Here is a 26,177-nt window from a genome sequence, read left to right on the forward strand (position 1 = left end):
TCCTTCAGTCAATGTAAAGCAGATCTCACAAATGCAACGACCCTTTCATACTATTCATCAGACCTCGCTGTGTACACACGTTTTCCATTCTATGTCCGACTTGTACAATTGCGCCATATATTGTATATGTAATAAATTTTAAGTTTTTGTATGTAGCCTTGTTTTGTATATCGTAAATAATTAAGTACAAGCAGCGCTACACCAGATATGAAAAGCTTTGGGGCTGGAGGCTCTAATTAACTATATATACAAACTTTCAGTCTAGACCGGAAGTCACATGAATTCAGTTTAAAAATTTCTCCTGAATGGAGTTACGTAGATGACTGACATTGCTCTGTTGTCATCAGAAAAGTATGATGTACAGAGGCAAGACACTACAAATTTGAGATGGAGAACAAGTACTGTATTTTAAATTGAATAAATTAAGAATATGATTAAAACAATAAATAACTGCTCGTAACATCTGCCTTCTTAATCCCCACAAGGTGGAAGGAGTAAAAGAAAATGCTACATGTACACACACCATATAGTTATATCTATTTGTTGCACTACAATGATATTGCCGGTTATCTTTTTTGGTACAGGGGTGTTATAAATTAAACGGCAGCATTTATTTTTTACCTATAACAAAAAAGTATTTTGTTTTCTATTTGTTGTGGAATTAGGTCTTTAGCTATTTTTGTGCACATATTGTGTATGAAATCAAAATGTTAAGTGTACAACCAAGCAATTTTTAAAAACATAACCTAGCTAGACTATTCATACAAATAACATAATTCACTTGTTCTTGTTCATAATTCAGTATCTACATATACAAGGGTGAGTCAAAAAAGAATGAGAATGATTTTTTTTTATCATGTGATGGACGTACAGCAGTGAAACAAGTTTTCATGAGAAGAGTGAGTCGGCAAAAAGAAAATTGTAATCATATATGTGCATGCATCTTGCAGTTTGTCCCAATAATACTTGCATAATCAGCAGTCACATAATGAAAATGGAGTCAGTTTGTGATGAACAATATGTGGCTTTGAAATTTTGCATCCATTTGCAGAAATCTGACACAGAAGCATATGAAATGTTGCAACAGGCATATAGCAAAGAAGTTCTTCTGCAATCAACTGCATTTCATTGGTTAAAACAGTTTAAAGAGGGTTGTATTTTGACCACAAAGCAGACTGGTCCAGGCATTCTAGCTATTGCAGTAAACAAGTTCATGATTATCACAGCTGCTGCCATTGTTCGGGAAGATTGCCAAATAACATTGGATGGATTGGCAGACATGTTACACATTTTCTATGATACACCATTCTGAACAATTACTTGCATGTAAGATGCCATCTGTGCAAAATAGATGAAGAGATTATTAATGCCTGAACAGAAGTAGGCTCAAGTAGAAGTATGTCTGGAATTTCAGCACCTCGTAGCTAAGCATAGTGAGACCTACCTGAATTCCATCATTATTGGTGATAAAAATTGGCTTCACCACCACAATTCCAAAAGCAAACAGATGAGCTCAATCTGGAAATTATCCAGTTCTCCAATGCCAAAGAAAGCCAAGGTTGTTCAGTCTGTAGGGAAAGGTAATGGTGATTTTCTTTCTTTGACTACTGTGGAATGATTTACTAAATGAAGTGCCCCATACAGTGATGATGCATGTCCTTGTCTTTCCGATGTTGTTGCCCAATATTTGGCCTGACATAAAAATCAAATGTGTGCTGTCTCTCTATACATCCCAGACCTTGCTCCTTGTGATGTTTTTGTTCTCTTGTCTGAAATCATAGCTGTGAGTCAAGTGTTGTCTCTCAATGGTGGTTCTGAAGATGTCAAAAAGACAGCCAACATTTCTTCCAGGACTGGCACACATTGGGCCAAGTGCATACAACTTGATGGATACTTCTTCAAACATGACCATATCAATCTGGACTCTGCAAAATGTATCTTGTGAGAAATAATCACACACTTTTTGACTCGCCCATGTATACTTCTCACTGCGCTTCAATTAAATATAGAATCACCATGGGTTATCTCAGAATAAAGTAATAGTTAATTACTTTTAAATATTTTTTACATGGGAATTAATGTTTTTCATATTTTAACAAGCTGTATTATCTACAGTTTACTAAAAATGTTACTGGGATTGACATATTGACCATACCTGATTTTTAAATGAATAATTTAATACAGAATGATAGTTCTTTCTAAAATTTCAAACTTTTAATGAGGATTATTTCTTTAATTTTCAGGATAATGGAGCCTTTTTCGTAACAACAAATATAGAAATTACTCGTCAAACTTTATCAACTTGTCCAGAAGTAAGTATCATATAAGTTTATTGTAGTATGTCAAGATTATAAAAATAGATTTACAGTAGGGTCTTGTTTTGCATCAGATTTATATCTCCCGATTCATGTCCTTTTAGATGGCAAATGGTTAGTATTCCTAGTTCCATTTTTAGTGCCATTAAATCTGACTGAAGTCAGCAAACCATGCTTCTCCAGCTTCTAACACTTTAAACATAAACTATCAAATGCTGCTAACTGTGGTAAATACCCGATTTGCATGTTGCATGTATTTTACTCAAGTAATGTATACAATACAGTATAACAGAATTTTGCTTTGTATTCAGCAACATCAAACTAAAATGTTATTCATCACAGTAAAAGCATAAGTAAAACATTTTAAACACATTTTAATGTGTTTCTGCCTAGACACTTAAGCAACCGTTTACAATATGGGACTATTTAGGGTGAATTTGTACTCCGTTCTATTTGCTGGCATCAACTTCTGCATAAAACAAGACTATATTGTTTATCTTTCCATTAGTAATAGACTTTGACCAAAAATATTACAACTATTTAAAAATTTTAAAAATTTCTAATTGCGTAACATAAATATATGAAATAAAATAATTTTTTCTTAATTTTAAAGGATCCTTCTATAAAAGATGCTATATGCAATATACATAACAATACGTGTACAGCTGGACATCATTTCATGATTGGAAATGGTTTGTTTAAAATTTTTTTTATTCATTTAATTTTTTAATTTATTTTAATTAAACTGAAAAAAAATATATATTTTTTTAATTAATTTATACATTTGCATATTCAGCATTTGAAAATGACAATGGGAATAGAGAGATTATTGATAGTCTGTGGAAATTATGAAATTAATGAGACTCACATTATCTTTTATATGCTTTTTTGGACTTTGGCTTCTTTGCTCTATCTTGAGTTTATCTGTCTCCCTCCGAAGACAGTCTTTAATCTCTATCTTGATCACCTTTTCTGTTTCTGAATCTCTTCTACTTGTTCTTATCTTCATACTTTTGTCTTTGCAAGTTAGTGATAGTCTTCTTTATGACTATTTCTGATTTATGTCTGTTGTGAGGTGTTACTAACAATATTTCTTTTATAAACTTTTTTTTAATGACTACTATAATTTGTACTATAATAGTGTGAATGTAATGATGGTAATAAATGATTATTACACAGCAGTCACCATTTACAAACAGAATCAAGATTTAAAAGATATAATAATATACTGCCAGTCCACAGCATTTCACACTTATTTGTTATAGCACTACTGCAAACAAAGTTGGCAATGTTGTACGCTAATGGCAGGGTGTGTAGTGGTTGCCATGCATCCAAATGTGTCTCTGCTAGTTGCCTGTCAACAGTATGGGAAGTGACAAGAATATGTAGCAAGGCTTGAACCTGTCTGGATGTCATTGCAAGTGTTTGGGCTTGACGTGAAATCGAATAATCATCTTTTCTGGTGGTCTGTCTGGTGTGTCCAGAGCCATGCACCCACATGTATCTACTGCCCTCAACACCGCCTCATAGTCAGTCCACGATGACCCAGATTGTGGTCAGTTTGGCAAAATAACCATTGTTTTCCTCAGCCTGATGGTGTAGCCTTTCTGAAATCATTAGCTGTGTATAAGGTGTTTGACTGCATTGTTCAGGTATGCTTGGCATTTGAAGACCTCAAAACAACACGTACACTGAAAATTCTGAACACAGTGAGCGTTTTTATTGGATACAGGGAACCAATTTTAAGGAACTCTGTTGGCATTATTTGATATGCAATTGGACTACAACTGTAACCATTTACATACATGTTTGAAAATTGTATTACTAATACTGAAAAATTTGACATACAGCTATCTGGGTATACAACTCTTGTCAATGATTTCACCACCACCACAATATGCTCAGGCATTGCACAAAAATAGTCCACTTTTACTGCATTATAAATATCATAGGATGAAAATTCAGTAATAATTTTTGGCCACTCTATCCTTATCCACTTGTTAGCTGCTAACCAATTGACACTCTTTCATCAACCATGAAGACATTATACATGATATATTTTCTCATTTATTTCCATTTATTGACAAATTATCCATCAGTTGCAATGGAATCTTTTTCTATAGTTTTTGCCAGTTGTTCTTCTTTTTGGCACTCAATAGATCCATTAACCAGAACATTCTTTTAACAAATGTTACTAAACCAAATTTTTAATTCTGTTTCAGCTTGACTATCCTTTCCAAATCATTCTCTTCTAATCCATGTTCCCGTTAGAAAGTGAAGAAATTTGTTTGATCTGTTTTTTAAGATGTTGCACAAGAGTGTGTGTGAAATTTTTAAAAATGCATTCAAAAATAATGACTCATCTTGGGCAACTTATTGTACCAGTCTAAAATTCTTTGCTTTTCTTGAGACAGATCTCTACGTTTTTTTGCTACTGCCATGATTCAAAGGATATTTTTATAGAGCACTTTATGCAGTCTTCTTAACTTAATAGATCACAAAATTAAACTAGAGAAATCACAACAGGTGCGCGTGTTTATATCCACTCATTGCAACAATACATTTTGTAAAGATACATTAATGATTAAGCATACCCTTTATTATTAATGCTTTTATTTTGAGTCATATTTTTTATTTATGTCGTTCTAATAGTCTATTTTCCATTTAATTTGTTCAATGCCTGTTTTTTTTATTTTCCAAACTTCACAAAGTATAATCATTTAATTATAATTCATAATCTGTGTATGTTTCATCATCAAACTATAAAATATTATTTTTGAATCAATTAATAACACTGTTTTTTAAAATTGTATGTCAAACACGATAGGTTTTATTATGCAGGATGTTTACTGATGGATGAGTGAATTTCGTTAATGAATTAAAACAACTCAAAACAGTTTTTTTTAAATCAAAAAAAATACCTTAAGGAAACTTTAATGTGGGCTCCGTTTGTGATGCGAACAACATTCAACCAATATTTGATTTCTCACCATGTTCCTTAGCATTTCCAGAGTAACTGTTTGGATGACATCTGTAATTTGTTGGTTAAATTAACCAATGTCGCACTCACTTTTGATGCATACACAGTCTTTCACATATCCCCAGAGAAATAAGGTCTTGTGTTAATGGTAGCCAAGGCATTAGATGCTTGCATCATGAATGGTGCCCATATTAAAGTCTTCTAAAGGCAAGTATTTTTTTGATTTAAAAATTGTTTTGAGTTGCTGTATGATTTGATATATAGTAAGTACATCTTTCTAAGTTGTTTGGTTTATTTGTAAATACTCTATCTTACAAATTTTCTTTCTTAAATAATGTGTTTTTCTTATAATTGTGCTAAACTTTTTTAAAATAAAAGTAATATTTGTTTTTTATTTATAAAATGAAATGCTATAAAGTAAAATTTGATCAAATAATATTAATTCTGTAATGTTTATAGGTGTAGCAACTGGAGAGTGTGTTCCAATCTATAATAGTACAAAAGCAAACTATACATGTCAAATTGAGGCTTGGTGCCCTGTGGAATATGATGAAAAACCATTGTAAGTTTACTTAAATAGAATTAAAAACTTGATATTTAATATTATTTTTTTTTAAATCCTAAATATTATTTTAAATATATTTTTGCTTTTATTTTAAGTACAAAATTTCCATATATTTATATGAAGATGATAAACATTACAGTAATGCAATTAAAATATATATTTTGTTTTCAGAAAAGATGGAGCAGCTTTGTTTCCTGATACAGAAAACTTTACAGTTTTAATAAAAAACTCTGTTGATTTTCCAACATTCAATATCAAAAGGTACTTTTTTTATATATATAAATGCTCACATACATGCACACTGATCTAAAAGTCAGTTAAAGATGTATTTTACAGTTAAAATTAGTTAGGAATTGCAGTTTACTATAGTTCATGATTACTTTCTACATTTGGTGTATCTGAATCATACACAACATGTAGCCATTTCAAATCAATTTTAAAATAGTTTGAAAGTCAGTTAATCAAGATATATATTGTATAAAATTTATTGCCACAGAGATAACAGTTAAAAGGTGTTCTTTACGTAGGTGTTCACATATACGTATCATCATCAGGGATTCATCTAGGTGGTGAGGAACAAGGCTTTGCATATCTGTCGGGTCATCTTCTGAGAATTCCTAGAGGATCAATTCAAATACATCTTCTAGAATAATAGGCAAATAATTTTTCTCTAACTAAGCTATCTAGCCACCAAGTAAATTGTTAAAATTTGTCATAAAAATAATTTGTAAATAAAAATTTTTAAGGTAAAATATAAGTGAATTTTTGCAAAACTAAAAATATCCTAGATGATAGCATTGGCAATGCTGTGACTGCACTTTGGGAATTTGCCATTATGAAAATTTACACTAAAAACTATTGACCTTACAGGAAACTCTCAAGAGAGTGATGACTCAATTTCAGGAAATGATGTCTGGAAGTTCGAGAGAGTTCAACTTGATTGAGGATGCAAACCAATCACTTCACAACTTGATGATGATATTACAGCTTCTGTTTCAGTCAATGAGTCTTGGTGGCTCCAGTAAAATGCAATTTTACAGCAGTTGAGTGCAGCCTATGGCATGTTGTGGCAGGTACTGAAAATGTTGATGTGTTGTTACCTAAGATTGACCCATAACCAACAGTTTCCTGCTACTAACAGAGGAACAACTGATTTTTGCATTGATCCACCTTGCAGAATAGAAGTGGATGTATTGTGGCCATGGAAACAATTTTAGATGTTCTTTGCAGTAATATGTTAATTTTGGGGCAACTCAAGGCAAAAAATGAGATTTTGTTTTTATCTCGACAGTCTAGAGTTTTGTGTATCATATTTGTCAGCCACATGCGATGCAGAAAAGTATTAACATACTACCACGGGGATTCAGAAATCAATCTAGATTCCCATAAATTTATCACAAGTAGTATAAATCATGTTCCTTATCTCTATGCTGACTGACCCAATAAACTGGATGAATTTTATTAAATTTATAAATCAAAATTAAATGGATAAAAAAGTAGATTACGAGGCAATTCCAAAGTGGAAAAAATTGATCTGTCACGTAGATTTAATGTGCTCATGCATTGCGTTATCTAATAATTCATAAAGTATCGAAGTGTCCATCTCAGCTATAGAAAATGGATTGGTTAATCTGATGTGTTAAAAAGACAATTAAGATTTCTATTATATTCTTTGTAAGGACATTTAAGAATAAGAATCTGTGTGGGACAATTTCTGTCCGGTTTTTAACATTTGTATTTAATAATTCAATTCCTTTTTATATATTTTAAAAATTTCTTTATTTGAGATTTTAATTAAGAATTTATCATACAGACGTAACATCAGAGACACGGATAAGTCAGATTACCTCAAAAGTTGTCATTATCATCCTAAACATGATCCACATTGTCCTATCTTTGTTCTTGGTGACATAATTAAATTTATAAATCAAAATGAAACGGATAAAAAAGTGGATTACGAGGCAATTGCAAAAGATGTAAGTTTCATTTTTATTTACTAATAAATTAGTATTATTATATGACCGTTATTCGTAATTAGTGATATATTACTTAAAGTTCAGAAACACAAAAAAGTATATTTTAAAGTTGAGATACATTTTAAATTTGGGATATTCTTTATTAATATTAGTCTCATAATTAACATATTTGGAATAACAATGAACATAAAACCAAATGGTAAATTATTTTAAGAGAACAAAAATTCTCATAATCTGAAATTCTGCATCTCCTTTTCATAATTGTTTAGATAGATGAGCTTATCAACAAAAGGCTGTTCCACCAAAAAAAAATGTTTCATATTCTGGAAAAGATGGTTTTTATGACCAACTTATTTATATCTGTTAAACAGAAGTCCATTAGATGGAAAACAGTTTTTTTATAAAATGGGAATTTATCTTAAATTTGAAGTAATACAATATTTAATCCAAATGCAATGTGATATAGTACAGGAAATCCTTGTTAATTCAAACTCGGATAGTTTGAAATCCCATTAGTTCATAACTGTACTATTTGTCCTGACTGGAGATATTGAAATTTACATTAAGGAATTTGGTTAGTTCAAAATATGGCTACTTTGAAATTTGAACTGTGATATCAGTGGCGTGCCGTCATTGGAAGTGATGGAAGCGCCGCTTCCACCTTTCAATGACCTTCCCTTGTATTTTATAAAATATAAATTTTCATATTTTAACGTACTTTGAATTAATTAAAATTAATATTTTATTATAACTGCATTATGTATCTTTTACAAATTTCTATACTACATGTGAAAAAAACGATAAGATTGCTATTGTATATTCGAATAATTCGGTGGCGGAAGGAATGTCGAAACCGGATCAGTTTCTAATCAGCCAGATTATATAGGCATTGGCACATGCAGTTTACAGTGCACCAACCTCACCCGGTTTAGCTGGTAGAAGCGACACACGCGTAAAGAGTCCGACTTTATATCCCGGAGCGGTTGTGGGCTGTTAGCCGCCTGCTAGATATTCGGCCACCCTCGCCTGATTATGTGAATCATGAGCAGACTAGATCAACGGCAGGCAACCTCCGGCCCGCGGGCCAGCTACGGCTCGCGAAAAGTTTCTATCCGGCCTGCGAGATCTTTAATAGATTATTAAATTGGAAAAATAACTAATTAATAGTTATTTTTCCAATTCTTTGTAATTTTCGAAAACGATAAGAGAAATAAATGTAGTAATTAACTTTTTATTTATTTATTTCATATTTGCAGACTAAAAAAATTACGAGTCACAAGAAGGCGTCAATTAACTACTACGGCCCGCGGAAAAAACGTAAAATTTATTCTGGCCCATGTTATAAAAACGGTTGCTCACCCTAGACTAGATTTATAACTTAACCCAACCGACAGGAGTTTACTGGCATGTTTTTATGATAGTTCTGTATAGTTGACAGGAGTTTTAAAAAAAATCCATTAAAATATTTGATATATTTATTCCGCGTTTATTCCGCTCTCCCATCTTATATTACTTACGGATTTCGATGTTAAACCGGTGATATTACGATTTAGTATGTCCCATCTGTAAGGGGATGCAGAAAAAACGTGTACAATTCTAGTACAGTGTTAAAAAATTAACTGTTACTTTGGCAGCATCGTTTACAATCAAATTTAATGAATGAGACGTACAATGGTACAAAAAAAGCTCTAGAATTTATTTTCCTTAAATTTACGATTTATGTATCAGTTGTCATAAAAATTTGTCTTTCCACTGTTTTCCCAAGACTACAAATATTCAGGTACAAAGTAACTGGTTTCGACTTATTTCTACTTAAGTAGTTAAATAATTAAGCGATTAGGGAATTAGAAACATAAATAAAACCCTGATGAAAGAGCCGAAATTTTACTTAAACGGAAGCTTAACCGAACCAATCTGTTGCCGAGTACAGTGGGGTCTGATCTCTTCATAATATTAGATGTAATAAAGACAGAAATTTTTCTAGTTCAATGAGAGTGACCGAAAAGTTGTAAATTTTGGAAATTTCCGTGAACACTCGGTCCTAAAACGAATTAGTTAGAAAACGAACGACGGACAATCTGTTAAGTTTAACATATTTAGATTTTTACAGCTATGGCGAGAAACGTTTAAAATCTACAACAACCCCGTCGCGTCCTTTGAGATATACTAGTGATGCGACAAAAGAGGCATTTGACATTGACCGGTATCGGCACCCTCGGGATTTGGCACGCACACACCTACCTGGACCGTCTGATTTCATTCATTAGCCACTCGTAGGGAGCTATTTCACTAACTTGTAAGTGGATTGTTTTAAGATTTAAAAAGTAAAGAATATTTTGTTATTTTTATGTACGTTTCTTCACAAAGTTATATTTAATTACAAGTTTCTTTAAAAGTATATTCATACAATTGAAGAATTTTTTTTTACTAAGCATGTATATTCATCACACATTTTGTTTTACTAAGTAAGTTTTTTTTTTTTATAATTTTAATTTTAGCCCTTATATCGTGGCTAGTGATTCAAAAATTTAAAATAAAGTTTTGGCTCAAGACCGTATAATGAAAAAGAAAACATTATTAAAAGAGAAAGACCAATGCCTAAATTAAATATAAATACGTCGACAAAAAATTTCGACATTTTGACGATAAAATTTATGACGAATGACGATTCTTTCGTAAAATTGAAGCAATTTGAAAATCAAAGCGGAATAGAATTTAACATTGGTAGACAATATAAAATAAATATTGAAAATTATAACGAGATAATTACGATTAATAGATATATCTAAATTAATAGAAGTTATATGTTTTTTCTCAAAGCAAGAATTGGCAAAAGCAAGAAGAAATTCCCTACGCCCTCTTACGCAAGAGGGCGTAGGGAATTTATTGAATCTAATAACGGAGGTAATTATATTGAACTTTCTTATTTATTAAGTACGTCGGATAATCTATTAAAAATACATTTAAAGAAGTATACGGTTTTTACTGGCTTATCGAACAAACGAATACGAACGGGCCCTGACGCGCAATTAATTGATTGCCCCTGTAAGTCGGCTTCTTACGGAAACACAGCTTCCCTATCATCAAATGTCATGGCACGCCACTGTGTGATATGCATATGTTAACTTGTTCATTTAGTTCAGTGAATGGTTCTCTCTTTAATCCGAAAGAATTCACCTCAGTAAGACTATCTTACAGCAATACTTGCTGTAAGATAGTCTACCTTTCTCTGTTTGGAATATTTTTACTTGCTGAATTTTCTTATTCAGCATCTAGATTTTTGTGCATCTTCTATTCTATTCTCTTTAAAAAGTTAGTAAACATTTTTGAAGCTCCTTTTTCAACTTTTCTGTTCCTTTCAAAGAATTTTTCATTAAAAACATAAGACTTGAATCACTCAACTAAATTTATGCATCCTCTTATGCTTTTTAATATAAATGTTGAACTTCAAAATTTTTATCTGTGCTAAAAAAATATTAACAGTCTGTTGGCATTATTATTTTACTTGAAATATTACTACAAGTACTTTTGACAAATTTCAGCTTGTCTTCTTCAGGCATAGAATAAAACTTGCTAACACCCATTTGGTGTAAAAAGCCTTCGTAATCCAACAAATGCTTGGTATACGGGAGGCTCTTCTGGTTACTCAACACAATTACTTCCAATTTAATGATCACTATTTTTTACAAAAGCAAGGTGTCCTTATGGGCTCTCCTCTCTCAGCTGTTTTGGCTCAGTTAATTATGAGAATTATAGAGTATAAAGTGTTTTAATCACCCATTACGATACGTTATCCCTTACTCAAGGGATAACGTATCGTAATGGATATGTAGATAGATATCTTAATTGCTTGAGAAAAGGTATTGTTAACTTTCAATTTCTAGCCAGAGTTTACCCCTCCATTTTTCTCTATGGAAGAATAAAAGGAAAGAAAGATTACCTTCCTAGATTTGTATATACATAGGACTTCTACATAACTCAAGTTCTCAGTGCATCACAAATTCAAACTACCTCCTTACATCACACCAGCCAACTTCTTTCAGCCTCCCAGATATGTAAACGTTGCCATTACTGCTCTTATCCACGGGGCATATTTATACCCTTCGTCACCCTTGCTTGTACACAGAATTGAGTTGGGTTGTTACAGCAGTACACAATGCCGGTTGTACAACATCCAGGTTCGGGTATGTGGATAATCTTGTCCGCGGCTCTCTTCCCACTAACTGCTTTAAGATCCGACGACAAAAAGAAGAGTGAGGTACAATAAAGAAAAAATATATTTTTCTTTGCAGGCAATACATACATAATGTGTCTTTAAAACTATGTCCTTTCTCACACAGTTGAGGGATAAGACAATTCCAATACTAATAATAAACTCTAATACATTCTATGTAATAATAATTTCAGATCTATAGAATTTTTAATTCTTTATATGCTTTTTAGGGTGGTGTAGTTGCAATAATAATAAACTGGGATTGCAATTTTGATTTTAATGAAAATGAATGTATGCCAACATACTCTTTTCGTAGATTGGACGATCCATACGTCAAAATATCTCCTGGATGGAATTTCAGGTAATTTGCAGATTTCCATTTAAAATTAGAGGAGATTAGTATATAAATTTCTAAGTTAAGTGGCTGTTTAAATCTTTAAAATTTCTCCTATTAACTTTATATATATGATAAAGATAATACAAATTTTTGTGTTCTTCTTTTAAATACATAGAAGAATTTGTGTGTGTGTACATTAATCTATATACATAAATAATGCTATTTTTAGTTGATATTTGACAAGTCTTGGGACAGTTTAGTCAAACATTCATCTTTGCTAGTTGGTTGAGTAATAAGATAATGTGAAGAATCTAAATATGAACCCACTTCAGACCTTTTAATTTATCACAGGTAGTACATTTGAGATATCATAATCCATATCTCACCCTTACTACTGACTACATTATTTTGAGCTTACCAATAACTTTTTATATTGGATTTGCATCAATTATAGTTAATATTTGATATATTAATTAAGTTTAGACCAAATAAAACTGCTAAATTTTAAAAGATTGATTTTAAATAGTGTAATAGAGATGAAATGTAATAGATCTGTATTAACCATGAAAAATCATAAGGTCAGGATTGGATTTGAACTCGAACCTTTCCCAATATACAAAACTAAAATTTATAAGAACAAAATATAAAATACGTTTTGTATTTTGACTTAATGGCGAGACCATATCTCAAAATATATTATTGCAAATCAATGACTCCTTGATACAATATTTAATTAGAACTTTATAAAGTTCGAGTTTTTTTTTATTTGATATTTCTTCTTGATATTTATAACACTGATTTTTTTTTGTTAAATAGTAAGATATTAAATTCTAAAAATACAAATTTATAAGTTTATTTATATAAATTTTATATTTAAATATTTTTTATTGCAGATATGCCCATTATTATAGTGATACAAGTCGTACTCTCTACAAAGCGTACGGAATAAAATTTGAAATTCTTGTTGGAGGCAGAGGAGGAAAATTTAACATTGTTCCACTTCTAATGAATGTTGGTGCTGGGCTTGGTCTCTTTGCTGTGGTAAGTTTCTTTTTATCTCTACAGATTACATTAACTATATTAACATATTTAATAAAATAAAAGTTATTTAACTTTTATAAACTATTGGCATGCTTAAAAGAAGTAATTATTTTCAAAAGGAAAAAGTGGTTTAAAAAGCAAGATATGCATATAGAATAGCAGGCTAAAGGTTGTCGGATCTCCCTCTGAAAGCGCCAAACAGCATAATGTCTCCTTGACTACTGTATTTATTCATTGCATGGGTTCCTTTGCTTTCCTGAACAAATCAGTTACAGGGACTCCTAACTGGAGAATAGGGTGGGTGTTCCAAGGTTTTCCATCCCCACAGATGAAATTGTTTCTATACAACAGCCAATAGATGACATTGGCATTGACTTGTTCTGCATGATGATAGCTTTTTTGCAAAGCAGTTTTGATCACGTTTTAGATTACAGAAATGTAAACACTGGCCCAGGAAAAATCTTAATACTGTGCATTTATGGTTGTTCTATCTGGTATAGCATGAAACAAGAATACACTAATAATCAAACACAAATAAGTTGTAGCAATAATTATGACTAGCGTCTGCAATATCTTGTTCGAATTTTCTTGGCCTTAGATTATTTTATGCTTCAACTATGACTATTGCTTAAAGTTTAGATTGATAGGCATCTGCCCATGTTTTGTCTATGATTAGGATGTACCTTAGGAAATAAGATTGACGTAAGTTCAAAACTAGAATTTGGGACATTGTGAGATAGCATTATGGTAAAATTTGATGGATATTCAGCATTAGCTGGCTGCTCCCATTGTGGACAAAGCCAAATCCATGATGTTTAAAAATAAAGATCCTCTTAGTGCCCACAGTTGGAAAGAATAATAAAAAAAACAAAATATCTAAAATTAAAGCTAGACTCTTGCCACATGCCACCATTGATTCACTATTTGAAGATTGCATGAAACCATTGATAATTTTGAAGCCATTGCACAGCACTACACGAGGCCAACATGATGTGTATGTTACAGACCAGTAAAGACATGCATGTGAGGATAAGTGGTGTATTATGTACAATATCTGCAGATACTAACTCCCTACAATTTTCATTTGACTGTTTTTAATACCAATACAAGTTGCAATATTTTCATGTAGAAATGAACAAATAGGACATTTTTTTTTGAAGTGTTTTTCAAATCGGACAAATCCCAAAAAATTGGGATGTATGGCAACTCTGTTAAGAAAACTTCTTGTTTATAACAATTAAGATGCACTGTTGCAGTTGCGTAGTGCTGTCACTGATACTTAAATTACAATGTCTCAATGCAAATTTCGTCATATGAAGGAAATGCATAGTTTCTATAAAAACACTAGCCTCCAGACAGTTTCTTGCATTTTCAGTCAACATCTAGTAAGGTCTCGACTATCAATCTTATGATCAGTTTCAGAGAAGTGATGGGTTTTGTCCAATTTTGTCCCTTCTGAAATGCATCTGCTCACCTGGGTACATTTCTTTAGGGCAAGGTTTTCTTTAGTTTGGTGTATAGTAAGGATTTATACCAATCACATGCTCTCTGGATTTTATAAAACTCCACTATTTCTGACTTGTAAACATGGGAGCAGCCAGCTAATATGGTCTGTACTACTACTATGTTAACTATAGTCTATGGAATACTATAATTTCCTCGTCAAATACCTATTAAAAATTAAACACACTTCAAGAAGCAGATAATGCAATCACTGGTCTAGTTGTTTCCTTCAGAGTAGTGTCTTGAAATTAGACTATTGTCATTGTAGTATCTTCTTCATAATTCAATTAAATTGCCCATAAAAATTTGAGGCTTTGACCAGACTTAAATTTGGATTTCTCAACAGCCAGCCGTCATCCTCTACAACCTTGACCATCCAGCCACGACATTATAGTCAAACTAAGAGAAATACTACATATATTGTATTATCTAATTTGAATACATGATCAGTTTTTCAATAATATATATAATGCTGTATTAATTACTGATAATAAATTAATATAATATAATATATTTAGTATTCTCACTGTTTAACAATTGTTTTTACTCATTTCTTAATCTGCTTCACCGTCATTTATTAAATAATTGTATTCCATGTTTTATTACAAAAATTAGTCACGTTCAAAAGAAGTTTACATTAAAAATTAATAATATATCTCTATTAAATTTTTTTTTAATTAGAATTAACTTTCTTCTTTTTTAAACTTCAGCAAGGTGTGTTGTGTGACATTGTAATCCTGTATTTCATGAAAAAGAGAGATGTTTACTATAACGAAAAATATATGTCCTTAGACGAAGAGGAGCCAATAACGGTAAGTTATGAAACAATTATACTAAAAATAAATCACCTTTATTGCGCTTAAACTGCGGATTTACATTAATAAAATTAAATTCTAAAAAACTAATTACACTAACATGATCTGCAATTTTTTTAATCCTTCTTTGTCGAATTACTTTTTTCTGCTTTATGAATTGTAAATCGCCATCGTTTACTTAATACCTTTTTAAAAGTTATCTACTTTGTATTATTTCTTGTAATATATAATATTTTTAGATTTAATTCTAAGGAATAGAAATAATGAGAGTGAAGAAACGTGAATGAAAAATATTGATTCCACTCAAGAAGGCTCCTAGTTTTTAATCTTCCCAATTTGTGAATCCTAATTGTGGAATTTTCCTTACTCTTAGAAAAAACGATTCATTCAGTAATGGTCATTATTGTTAATTACAGTTGTGTTATCAGAAATTATTCTAGAATGTACCAAACATGCTACTGTATAATTAATAAAGATGATTAAAAACAAAACTGTCTGGGATGGCACTGTTGAAGATCTATGGGAAAGGCATAATGTTATATGTAATATTGCCAGTTAACTTTTGTTTTAAGACAAAGGTAATGTTATAAATTGATTCAATTAATGTAAAAAAGAAGTTACATTGTCTCATTCATTAATTTGGTACATTAAATTTAAAGCCTTTTTATTAGACATTTGGCAATGTTACTTGCTTATGTCGGCTGTCACAAATGAAGCATGAGGATAGCTAAATAGTAAGTTATTTGAATGGAATTGGGACACATTGCTAATCATAACTGTTGATGTGTAGATAATGTTGGTTATTGATGTTAATATATCTAGAGCAATAGGTAATTCATCTAGGATCATTTCTTCATCATCATCATTAGTCTTTGCTAAAAAAAAAGCATGGATAGTTTTACAATCATTTCAAATGCTTTGGCCGAGAGGTGTCTCCCTCGCTTTATGAACCCTGTTCTTTTATTCCATTTAAAGTTCATTGCCATTTGCAGATCCTATTAAATAGACCCTTACAGACAGATTTTGTGAAAATACTCAATTCATGTGAATAGGGATTTGTTTATTCCTCGATCTTCTAGCATATAAGTGACTTTCACATTCCTGTGGACTGTGTTGGATTGTAACATGTGACATGCTAGAATCCTACAATGGTTTACAATATTAGATCGGTCGGTATATAGATTTAGTTTTTTCAAGATAAGTAGGATCTGTATTTATTTGAGAAATAGATTAAATGTAATTAATATTTCACAAAAAAATTTATTTTTTAAAATAGTATTTATAATTTTGATTTACACGATCTTTATTTTTATAGCCTTCGCAAACCGAGCGTGGTTTCTCAAGCATAAATAAGTCAAAAACGACAAACAATTATGATAGATTGGAAGAATGAAGCGATTCCAAAAATATTAATACAATATAAATTATGAAATTTTATATATAATTGTAATAAAGATATATATTTTATATTAACCGAATAGCACCCATTTCATTTTGAACTATATAAAAATATAAAATGCACAAAAAAAATATATTTGCTAAATCGAACACAATTTTTTAAAAGTTTTACTTGGGTTGGATCTTTACACAGTTTTGTTTGTAATTTTAAATAAAGGATTTTTCTCAATTTAAATCTTTACTTATTGAAACATTTGACATAAAATTTTCACATTTTAAAGTTTATTTTTCATGCAATTATTTTGTTCCTAAATAGGTGATTTATCCTTACTACGATTGAAAACTGCTTAATTTTATATAGAAGATTTTTCAAGAAAAGAAAACTAGTGTACTGTATAATGAAAAAATAATAGTTCATATTTTTCTGCTTATATTTTTATACATACATATAAATTTTTTACACACACTTTTTTTTTTTATTTTGTTTTATGTAAAAGTTAGACAGTATTTTATATTTTTGAAGAATAAAAATTTTAAATCTTATCAAATCTTGAATTATTATTAATTGCATAACAGCTTACGACGAGATTGTAAGCCGGATTGGAATGGTAACTTTAACACTTTTGCCGTCAGTTGACGTAATTTTGTATCGCGACGTCATTCTAATACGCCGACGACCCAATTCTGCATCGTTCGGAGGCTGAAATTGCATGCACATTGTTTTTTGGATGTCATTTATTAATACCTGAGGTTATAGAGATTATATTTTATTACCTGGTTTCGTACTTCCCCGGGGCATGTTTAATTAGAATGATTTGTCGTCTTTTTTTTCCGATAGGTGCCAGTGACTCAATTTTGGCATCGTCACACACAATACCATAAAGATTGCTTAAAACAAACAACTTTTTTTATTCTTAATCTGTGTATAACAGTGACGTACTTAACGAAAAGCAAATTGGCATGTTCGGTACAACGTTTCAGTACAACAATGGCTGCAACTACTGTATTATTGCACATTACAAAGTTAACTGCTAAATAATGGTATAGTAAATATACTATATCATTCTTTTGCTTAAACGAATATCTGAGTAATTTCAAACTAAAATAATTCATATTAATAAAATAGTGTTGTTTGCTCCCCGAGAAACAAATTTAGACAGGAAAAGTAATGGATTTACTATCATATTTTTTACACAAGATGTTCTAAAAAAAGTCAATAGCACTCACAAAGCACTGTCTGTTACATGTGTACATCCCATTCTTTGCATAATTTTTTTTTCACATCTTCCACATTGATGATTGGAAGTCATTAAAGATGTCTCTAACAATTGTTTCTATTTCCAGTATAGATGATAAACGGTATAGCATTTTATTGGGAGAGATACAACACAATCTCGGATATAGTTGAACCTCACGGGAACAAGAAAAAAATTCAAGATAGATAGGTTTGAGATTTGCAGGTTCCTACACAGTAAACAGTAATAGGTTTGATTGGATGGTATTTTATTAATACAAAAGCAAGTACAGTACATAACTGTATTAGTTAAAACACTGTAAGATAAAGTATGTCAGAAAAAATGCAAACCAACAAACCTTATAAATGAAATTCCAGAATAGTTTTGTATTTTTTTTCTGACATAAGTATAAATAAAACATTTTTGACATACCTTAACAGAAATAGTTTGCCCATAGTTTCTGATACTTGGCTTTCTTCAACCAATAAGATGCAAACTGAACTCATAGCCTCAGCCCATCAGTGGCTATATGGATAAAACCACTAAACACTGGTAGTTGGTTGTGGTTTTGTGTTTAGCCAACAGCCTGGCCACGTGGAGATTTACAGGATCACCTTCGTAACACCTAAACGGGCCAGTTTCCTACAGAAAATCCTCCTGGGGCATTTCCCCTTGGCAGAGTGCCTGTGTGTAAACAAATAAACCAAACCATACTTGTAGCCAGCCAGAGGAAAGCAGCATTAATCGCAACTATGTACCGCATTGCAAAGGGGTTTCTCATCTACAATTTATGCTATCAAAATATAGTCTGAGCTTTGAATTTGTAATTGACACTTAAGTCCATAATTTGAGATAAACATGGAAAATATAATGAATTTAGGCTGAAATGCAGAGAAAAAAAATTTTAAAAGTAGAGGTTTTTGAGAAATGTGTGAGAAAGACAGGTTCAACTGTATTTTAAGTCTATTCCATACAGAACATAGAAGTTACCCTTAACAAATGAAATAGCCAAAGATTATCATCTTTGGCTATTTTAATGTACATTGAACACAGTTCAAGTCAATAATAATCATCTGTAATATAAACTGTTACTGTAGAAAATTGACCAGATAAAGAAAAACTACAACAAAGAATTGTAAAGTGTCTTTGTGACAACTTTGGAAAGTCGTCACAAACTTTCATATTAGTTTTATATTGTTGTTTTGTGCAAATTTATTTCTGAAGGATTCTAACAAATTGATAAATGATATGAATGATACACTATGTACTTTACCAAAACTTTTATCAATATAACAATTTATATCATTTAGAATTTAAACCATTTAAATACTGACATTTCTGCATGCAAAACCCTTCCTATTCAAGTTATGAAAGATAAGATAACTTTGCAAAATTCTGTCATTGTCATTAAATCCTAATAAGTTCAGTTTTAAAAATCTATTTCCATTCTCTTTTGGATCATTCCTGTTGTCGCACTTTCTTTTCTTTTAATCGCTGAATAATTTCACTGTGGTTGTATCCTACTGGTTCTTAATGTCCAAGCCAATAAATATATACTACTATTCCTTTCTTCTTGTCAATCATAATTTCAAACTCTTTGACAGTAAATTCTAAATTTAATGAATTCTAACCATATTTCTTCTTCCTAACTTTTTCCCTTCTATCCAAGCTCTGTGAATCATGATTTTCAATTGACAGAAATAATCCAAAAGTTGTGTTTTGAGTTACTTCTGTTGTCACTCTACGCACTTCTGTATCCTCGTCAAATTAAAATTGATGAGGATACGGAAGCACTTGCGTCGAGTAACATTTTTTTTTTTTGTCTATAGAGACCACCAAATGGGTCCTCAATGCTATTCTCGTATGCCTTTTTCAGATCGACGAAGACCTACGGTCTTTTCTCTTCTTCCAAAATCTCTCCGCAAGATGTTTTGTCACAGAAATAATCTTCCTATAGAATCTTTTAGACATAAAGCAAAACTGATTCTCAGAGATGCTCTGAATCTTCTATCTACAGTATCTTGTAATTCTTGTAGCATGCATTTTACCTGTATTCTTACAAGACGAAGCTGGTTTTTCTCTACATCTGTAACAATTTTGTCGGGCAAAATCGAGATTGTAATACTATCGGTAGTCTACTCGAGCCTACTGTTTTACTACATATCTTTTTTTTTTTTTTTTATTGCCTTTTCAATTACAAAATGAGATTTAACAACTGTAGAGTCATGCTGGCTGGTAATAGTTCTTTAATGCTTATAATTTCATAGTAACAACTCGGATGTGTAACAAGTGCATCGTCAAACTCTACAAACACCCGAAAACAACCAATTATTAATTAAACGTCGAACAAATCCGGCAATGAGTTGCATAACTTTCCCAGTTGTTATGAGTTTTTATTTTAAAAAATAACTTATTTATTTATTTTGCTTAATAATATATCTGCATAGTAAAACACTGTGTTCACAATGTTCACAATAACAATTTTTCTAGCCCCATCTATTCTGAGTTATAAAAGTATTTACTTATACATTTATAGCCCCAATATTTTAAAATAAAACCTTCAAAAGGACCAAATAAGAGTCTGTCACCTTTCGAAACAGCTATTAAGCTTACGTGCAGACTTCTAGATTCTTCAATAGCTTTGGCGTCTATTCTCTCTCATCCTAAATTTAGGCAAAAATAATGCTAATTTGGGATTGCATAAATCTAAAATGATCCAATGAATTTATTCCAAATTTAAAACGTCCGTAGTACTCGTCGTGGACACTAAATATTTTAAATTTCATCCAAATCGATTCATTGGGCTTGGAGATATAAAGAGTCAAAGTTGGTATTTTAACTTTACGTGTGTGTGTGCCGAGCACACTGCAGTGTACGACGATTAATGTTTCTTCAGATGATGTGAAAAAAAATATAGAGTCTGAAGCTTTTTACATAGCACAAAAGTTTATTTTATAGAAAATTCAAACATTATTACAAATTTAAATATTTTTTTTTTTCGTCATCAATTTCACACTATAAAATACAAGTTTTATATTAAAAAAACATTAATGCGTGGTGATGCACCTTTTTAAATAAATAGCAAAAAAAAAACACTCTAAATATACATTAAATTACTATTTTGTATCTTTAAAAATGGCAATTTTTACATCTATTTCGTCGTAATGGTCATCATCGTGTAATAAAAATAATACAATGTTTGGACAGATGAGGAGATCATTTTCACAAGAATAAATTGTCCCTGCCTTATCTCAATCTTCTGCTTTCGTAACGAGAGGTTATTTAATTCAAAGGAAATTATCTTAACTAACATTTGGAAAACATTTTTGTGCATTCTACATTTATGTGTGTATATATAATAATAATATAATTAATTAAAAAAACAAAATGTTATTTATATCCACATTAAATATTAAAACTAAACACAACAATATATAGTTTTGATAATTTAAAAAAATATCTACAGAAATATTTAACAAGTGATATAACAATTTTACATAAACCTTTTTATGAGAATTTTTACTAAAAGTTTTTATAAAAATGCATTAGTTGTCGAAAACCAACTTCGAAAAAAAGAACAATGTAAAAACATTGTTAAAATCAAATAATTTATAATAAAAAGTTAAGCTAAAAAAACACATAAGTATAATAATAATAATAGAATCTGTACAGAAGTTGAGATCAATTATTTACAATACTTCTAAATACATTACATCGTCGTCAACTATAAAAATTTTACAGTTTAGAACATGTAAAATGAGTTTAAACATAGAAAAACTTTACATAAAATTATTGAGATTTGATAAAATTACATTTTATTGTGTTTGTTTTTACTAAAACATTCCCTTTTTTTTTAAATTTTTACAAATCGTAAAAAAAGAATTTGCATTATTTCAATTTAGTGATAATTACAGCATAATTTATTTTTTATAAAATTTACATCAAGATAATTTTTAATTTTGTTCAATAAATCAAGCAATACCGTGTTGCTATAACTTGTGATTTTTATTATAGGATAGATAAAATAATAAATTAATAAATAAAAGTGTTTTTTTTTTTTTAAATATATTTTGAACTACTAAAAAATAAAGTTCGATATTCTGGGTGTTTTCGATGCAATTTAATGGTTCTGCGTAATTAACGGGACGGTAATAATGCCCGTCCGAGGCTTTGCTTTCTCGGAAGCTTCGTCTCGTTACTCGCTACTAATTACTAATACTTTTGTTCCATATCCGTTTGTATAAAATCTGAATAAATTGGGCTAAAAAGATTTCTGGTAATAAATGCAGTATGTTAATTTGGAGGTTAAATGCCCTTTGTGTTGAAAAGCATAAGTTTTATCCTTAAGATATTGGAAGCACATTAAAGAGTGTGTTTTAGAGTACGGTACGTACAAAAATACGGGAAGTTATTCGTACGGGAAACAATAGTTCCGAGAGGAGAGTCGAAGATTCGATCGAGGAATGAAAGGATCGTAAGACGCACTTGATTGTAACTTTTCCCAAGATAAAAGGTGCCGTTAAAATACTCGACGAGTATGTTCGATATCGTATTAATCGAAGTATTTGGCAGTTCCGAATGTGCCGGTAATTTCAATTAGCAGTACAAAATTATACTATTTATCCTTTTTGTTTCGTTATGTTGCATAAAGTTATTTGTTACCAATAAATATGAGTGTTTGGACCTCGTTAATAAACATTTATGTCGGTTTTGATCTATTTTTTAATAGAAACATACACTAAAATGAAATCGGTAAAGGAAATTCAGTTTTTTGGATGAGAAACAATTGAATAAAAAACACTTAGTATTCAAACAAATGTATATAATTCTAACATTTTCGACATTACAAAAGATAATTTACATTTTTTTACAGTTTTATATAAAACTATCTTTTAAATATGTATCTAAATTTTTGCTCTAGTACGTGTTTTCTGTCTAGTACGTGTTTTCTGTTCTATTTACAAAATGTTCAGCTTTATAAAGTTCAAAGAAGACATTTTGTAAGTCAAATACATTAGAATTGTGTAATTTCTTTGCGCACTGTATTATTTTATCCAACTGTTTCACACCTAAAAACCACAATTCCCTTTACTGATAAAAATAATGTGGAATACACTAGAAATATCAATATCTATTAATAAACAAGAAGACATTTTGAAGAAAATATTTACTAAAGTTATTGTATAAAGACAAAAAAGATTCAAAAAATGATTGATTATTTCTGTTTATCCGAATAATCTTAAAATACAAATCTTATATTCATTTTATGATAAGAAATAGGAATGACATTTGTGATTCATTGACTAGAATAAAATACTTCTGTTATTTTTTCTTTAGCATCAATTCTTTTAGACCCTTAAGGAAAAATTCTTTATTGAGATAGATATTGTTATTCGTGATTCGTAAATGCAAAACAACAATTGAAAAATATCTTTCGCTTATTTGCGCAGCGTATGTATACTTTTACATTTTCGGAGAATCAAATACTTTTTGTGACATAATATGAGATATCGCGCGGGTGTGTTTTTCCTCTCGGATCTCAAAGGTGGCAAAATTATCTTTGAATACTTTTTCTCGTCTGCAAGATCTCGGAGAGGGTGCCACGTTCTTATCTACTCGGAGATATCGAGCCACTTCCGATCGCTCGAGCAAAATAATCCAAGATTTTTAAGAAGTAACAATAATGGCTTCCACATTTGGAAGCCATTATTGTTGCCAATCTAGAGGCTTGATTAAAAATCTTGGAAACTGTCTCAAAGAGAATAAAAAACACATCCAGTGTACTCTAATTTGCTAAAGGATAAAATATGTTTAAAAGATTCTAGAACATCTTCAGAATACATTTAAGACTTTTTTATAAGGAAGAAACTATAATTTGAAAGAGAATATTCTAAACTCATATTGCAATTTAAATACAGATAATACAAGAAATTGCAAAGAGTATCAGACATTGAGAGATGAAATATGCTTAACAAAATTAATTCATTCTCGAGTTACTAAGATGTTTAATTAAAATATTTATAGACTTCATTATTACGGTTTCCTTTCTTAATTTACTTTTAATTGTCTCGCTTTCATATTTTTTAAATATTTAAACAGACAACTTTTATAAAATTCCTAATGAGGTAGCATAATAATAATATATAAATAAAAATTAATTCAATTCAAACGTTACATTTTAGATCATTAGGCCGATTCGGTTTGATGAGTTGCCTACGTGTAACATAACGAGAAATATAAAATTGTGATGTGATATCGTCACTTTCACGGAATTTATAGACAGGTTACTTAAATTCCTGAAATAAATTCTACGTATGACATATAAAAGAAAGAAACTTCAACATTATGCACTCGTACTAAAACACTACATTAACGTTTGTTTCTATCCGCTTCTGTTTTCGAGAATTTTTAGAAAAGGATTTTCTTATAGAAAAAGCATTAAATTTTTAGCACCGTTCGCTGGAGATCGCATGCGTAACCGAAGAGGTTACAATCGACCTTAAGTATAACGCTTTTTGTGACAGTTTAAATAACTTATTATTGCATGATTTATTGAAAATTGTACGAAATGTTATTAAAAATTATCATTTTTTTAAGTAGTTCAAATTATCGAACTTAGTCAAAATTAACAATGAAGCAAATTATCTACATTTAAATTATTATTGCACAGATTTTCATTAAATTTAATATCTTAAATATTGATATTTTCTTTAAAAATATCAATTTTTTTTTATCATTTCTTTCATAATACTATTTTCAAACTATAAACACAAGTTTAATATATATATAAAATATTATTTGTCCTCTTAAAATCGAAAGTTATATAATTTTTTTCTCGTTCGGCACATTAAAAGACTATTTGTTGTTATTAAATTAAGGTTTAAAAAAATTCTACGTTTCAATGATAGCACCATTTAAAGTACGTAGCACTTAATAATCCAGAAAATGAGAAATCTACGAATTTATATTATAGATCTTTGCTATAATATGGTGTGATCACAGTTGATTTTAGTACTTTATAATGGCACAACAACAATCTCTTCTTCGTCCTTGCCGACTTGTTCGTACAAACACAAATAATTTCGCTAGCCGGAGGCACTGTCTTCAATTAATTTTAAAATAATTATTATATTCATCTAAATGATACATCATAGATTATTTAGTGCGTCACTGAAAACTTTTATAAGTAGAAATAAAATTATACACCACTTGGATTCTCTGAGCATTGATGCAATTCCAACGTATATCAAATCATAATCCGGTAACTTTTCATTTGAGCTTGGACAACCAAACCAAAAAGTACTTATTTCGGTTGGTTTAATATCTTCGACGTGCATTTTTAGATCGTTAAATTTCCAAAAATATTTTCCTTTAAAAAAATATGTCTTTCCTGAAAACAGATCAAAATATAAGTTTTACTTTGTTAAAAAGAAATACTACAGTAGACCCCTCTATAACACGATAGATAAGTTCCGCGTTATATGAATCCGTGTTGTACGAGTCACTTAAATACACGAGCCAATCACAGCCCGTGTGCTGGGCTGTGATTGGCTCGTGTATTTAAATGACTCGTACGACACGGAACTTATCTACCGTGTTATAAGGGGCTCTACTGTACACACATATTTTTATTATAAAAATCAGTTTATGGATTAAAGTTTAAATTAATTTTAACTCTACTATTCCAAAACATAAAAAAGGAAAATGGAATTACAATGAGATATTATGTTATAAGATTCAAATTTTAAAATTTGAATCTTATTATATAATCAAGATGGGTTGATAATAACAATAATAAT

The 26,177-nt window shown here is 30.4% G+C and overlaps 2 protein-coding genes across 3 annotated transcripts in view; one reads left to right on the forward strand and one right to left on the reverse strand.

The window, feature by feature from the left end:
* The window catches only part of LOC136980157 (P2X purinoceptor 4-like), a 29,467-nt gene extending 11,776 nt beyond the window's left edge, over positions 1 to 17,691 (forward strand). Inside the window, exons 3-11 of one of the 2 annotated variants that reach the window (XM_067276206.1) lie at positions 2,244 to 2,312; positions 2,929 to 3,007; positions 5,755 to 5,857; positions 6,032 to 6,121; positions 7,674 to 7,836; positions 12,280 to 12,410; positions 13,280 to 13,427; positions 15,641 to 15,742; positions 17,460 to 17,691. In XM_067276206.1, the coding sequence (XP_067132307.1) occupies positions 2,244 to 2,312; positions 2,929 to 3,007; positions 5,755 to 5,857; positions 6,032 to 6,121; positions 7,674 to 7,836; positions 12,280 to 12,410; positions 13,280 to 13,427; positions 15,641 to 15,742; positions 17,460 to 17,483 (909 nt within the window). In that variant the 3' untranslated portion in view covers positions 17,484 to 17,691. Of the gene's footprint in view, positions 1 to 2,243; positions 2,313 to 2,928; positions 3,008 to 5,754; positions 5,858 to 6,031; positions 6,122 to 7,673; positions 7,837 to 12,279; positions 12,411 to 13,279; positions 13,428 to 15,640; positions 15,743 to 17,060; positions 17,379 to 17,459 lie in introns of those variants that run through there. The other variant, XM_067276204.1, reaches the window with a different exon arrangement.
* Positions 17,692 to 24,758: 7,067 nt separating this feature from the next.
* Positions 24,759 to 26,177, reverse strand: part of LOC136980155 (matrix metalloproteinase-2-like) — a 62,629-nt gene continuing 61,210 nt past the window's right edge. Inside the window, exon 8 of the mRNA XM_067276202.1 lies at positions 24,759 to 25,768. Coding sequence (XP_067132303.1) covers positions 25,527 to 25,768 — 242 coding nt within the window. The 3' untranslated portion in view covers positions 24,759 to 25,526. The remainder of the gene's footprint in view (positions 25,769 to 26,177) is intronic.

Source organism: Centruroides vittatus, unplaced genomic scaffold, assembly GCF_030686945.1.
Source record: "Centruroides vittatus isolate TY-2023 unplaced genomic scaffold, ASM3068694v2 contig_680, whole genome shotgun sequence".
Classification (NCBI taxonomy): Eukaryota; Metazoa; Arthropoda; class Arachnida; order Scorpiones; family Buthidae; genus Centruroides; species Centruroides vittatus.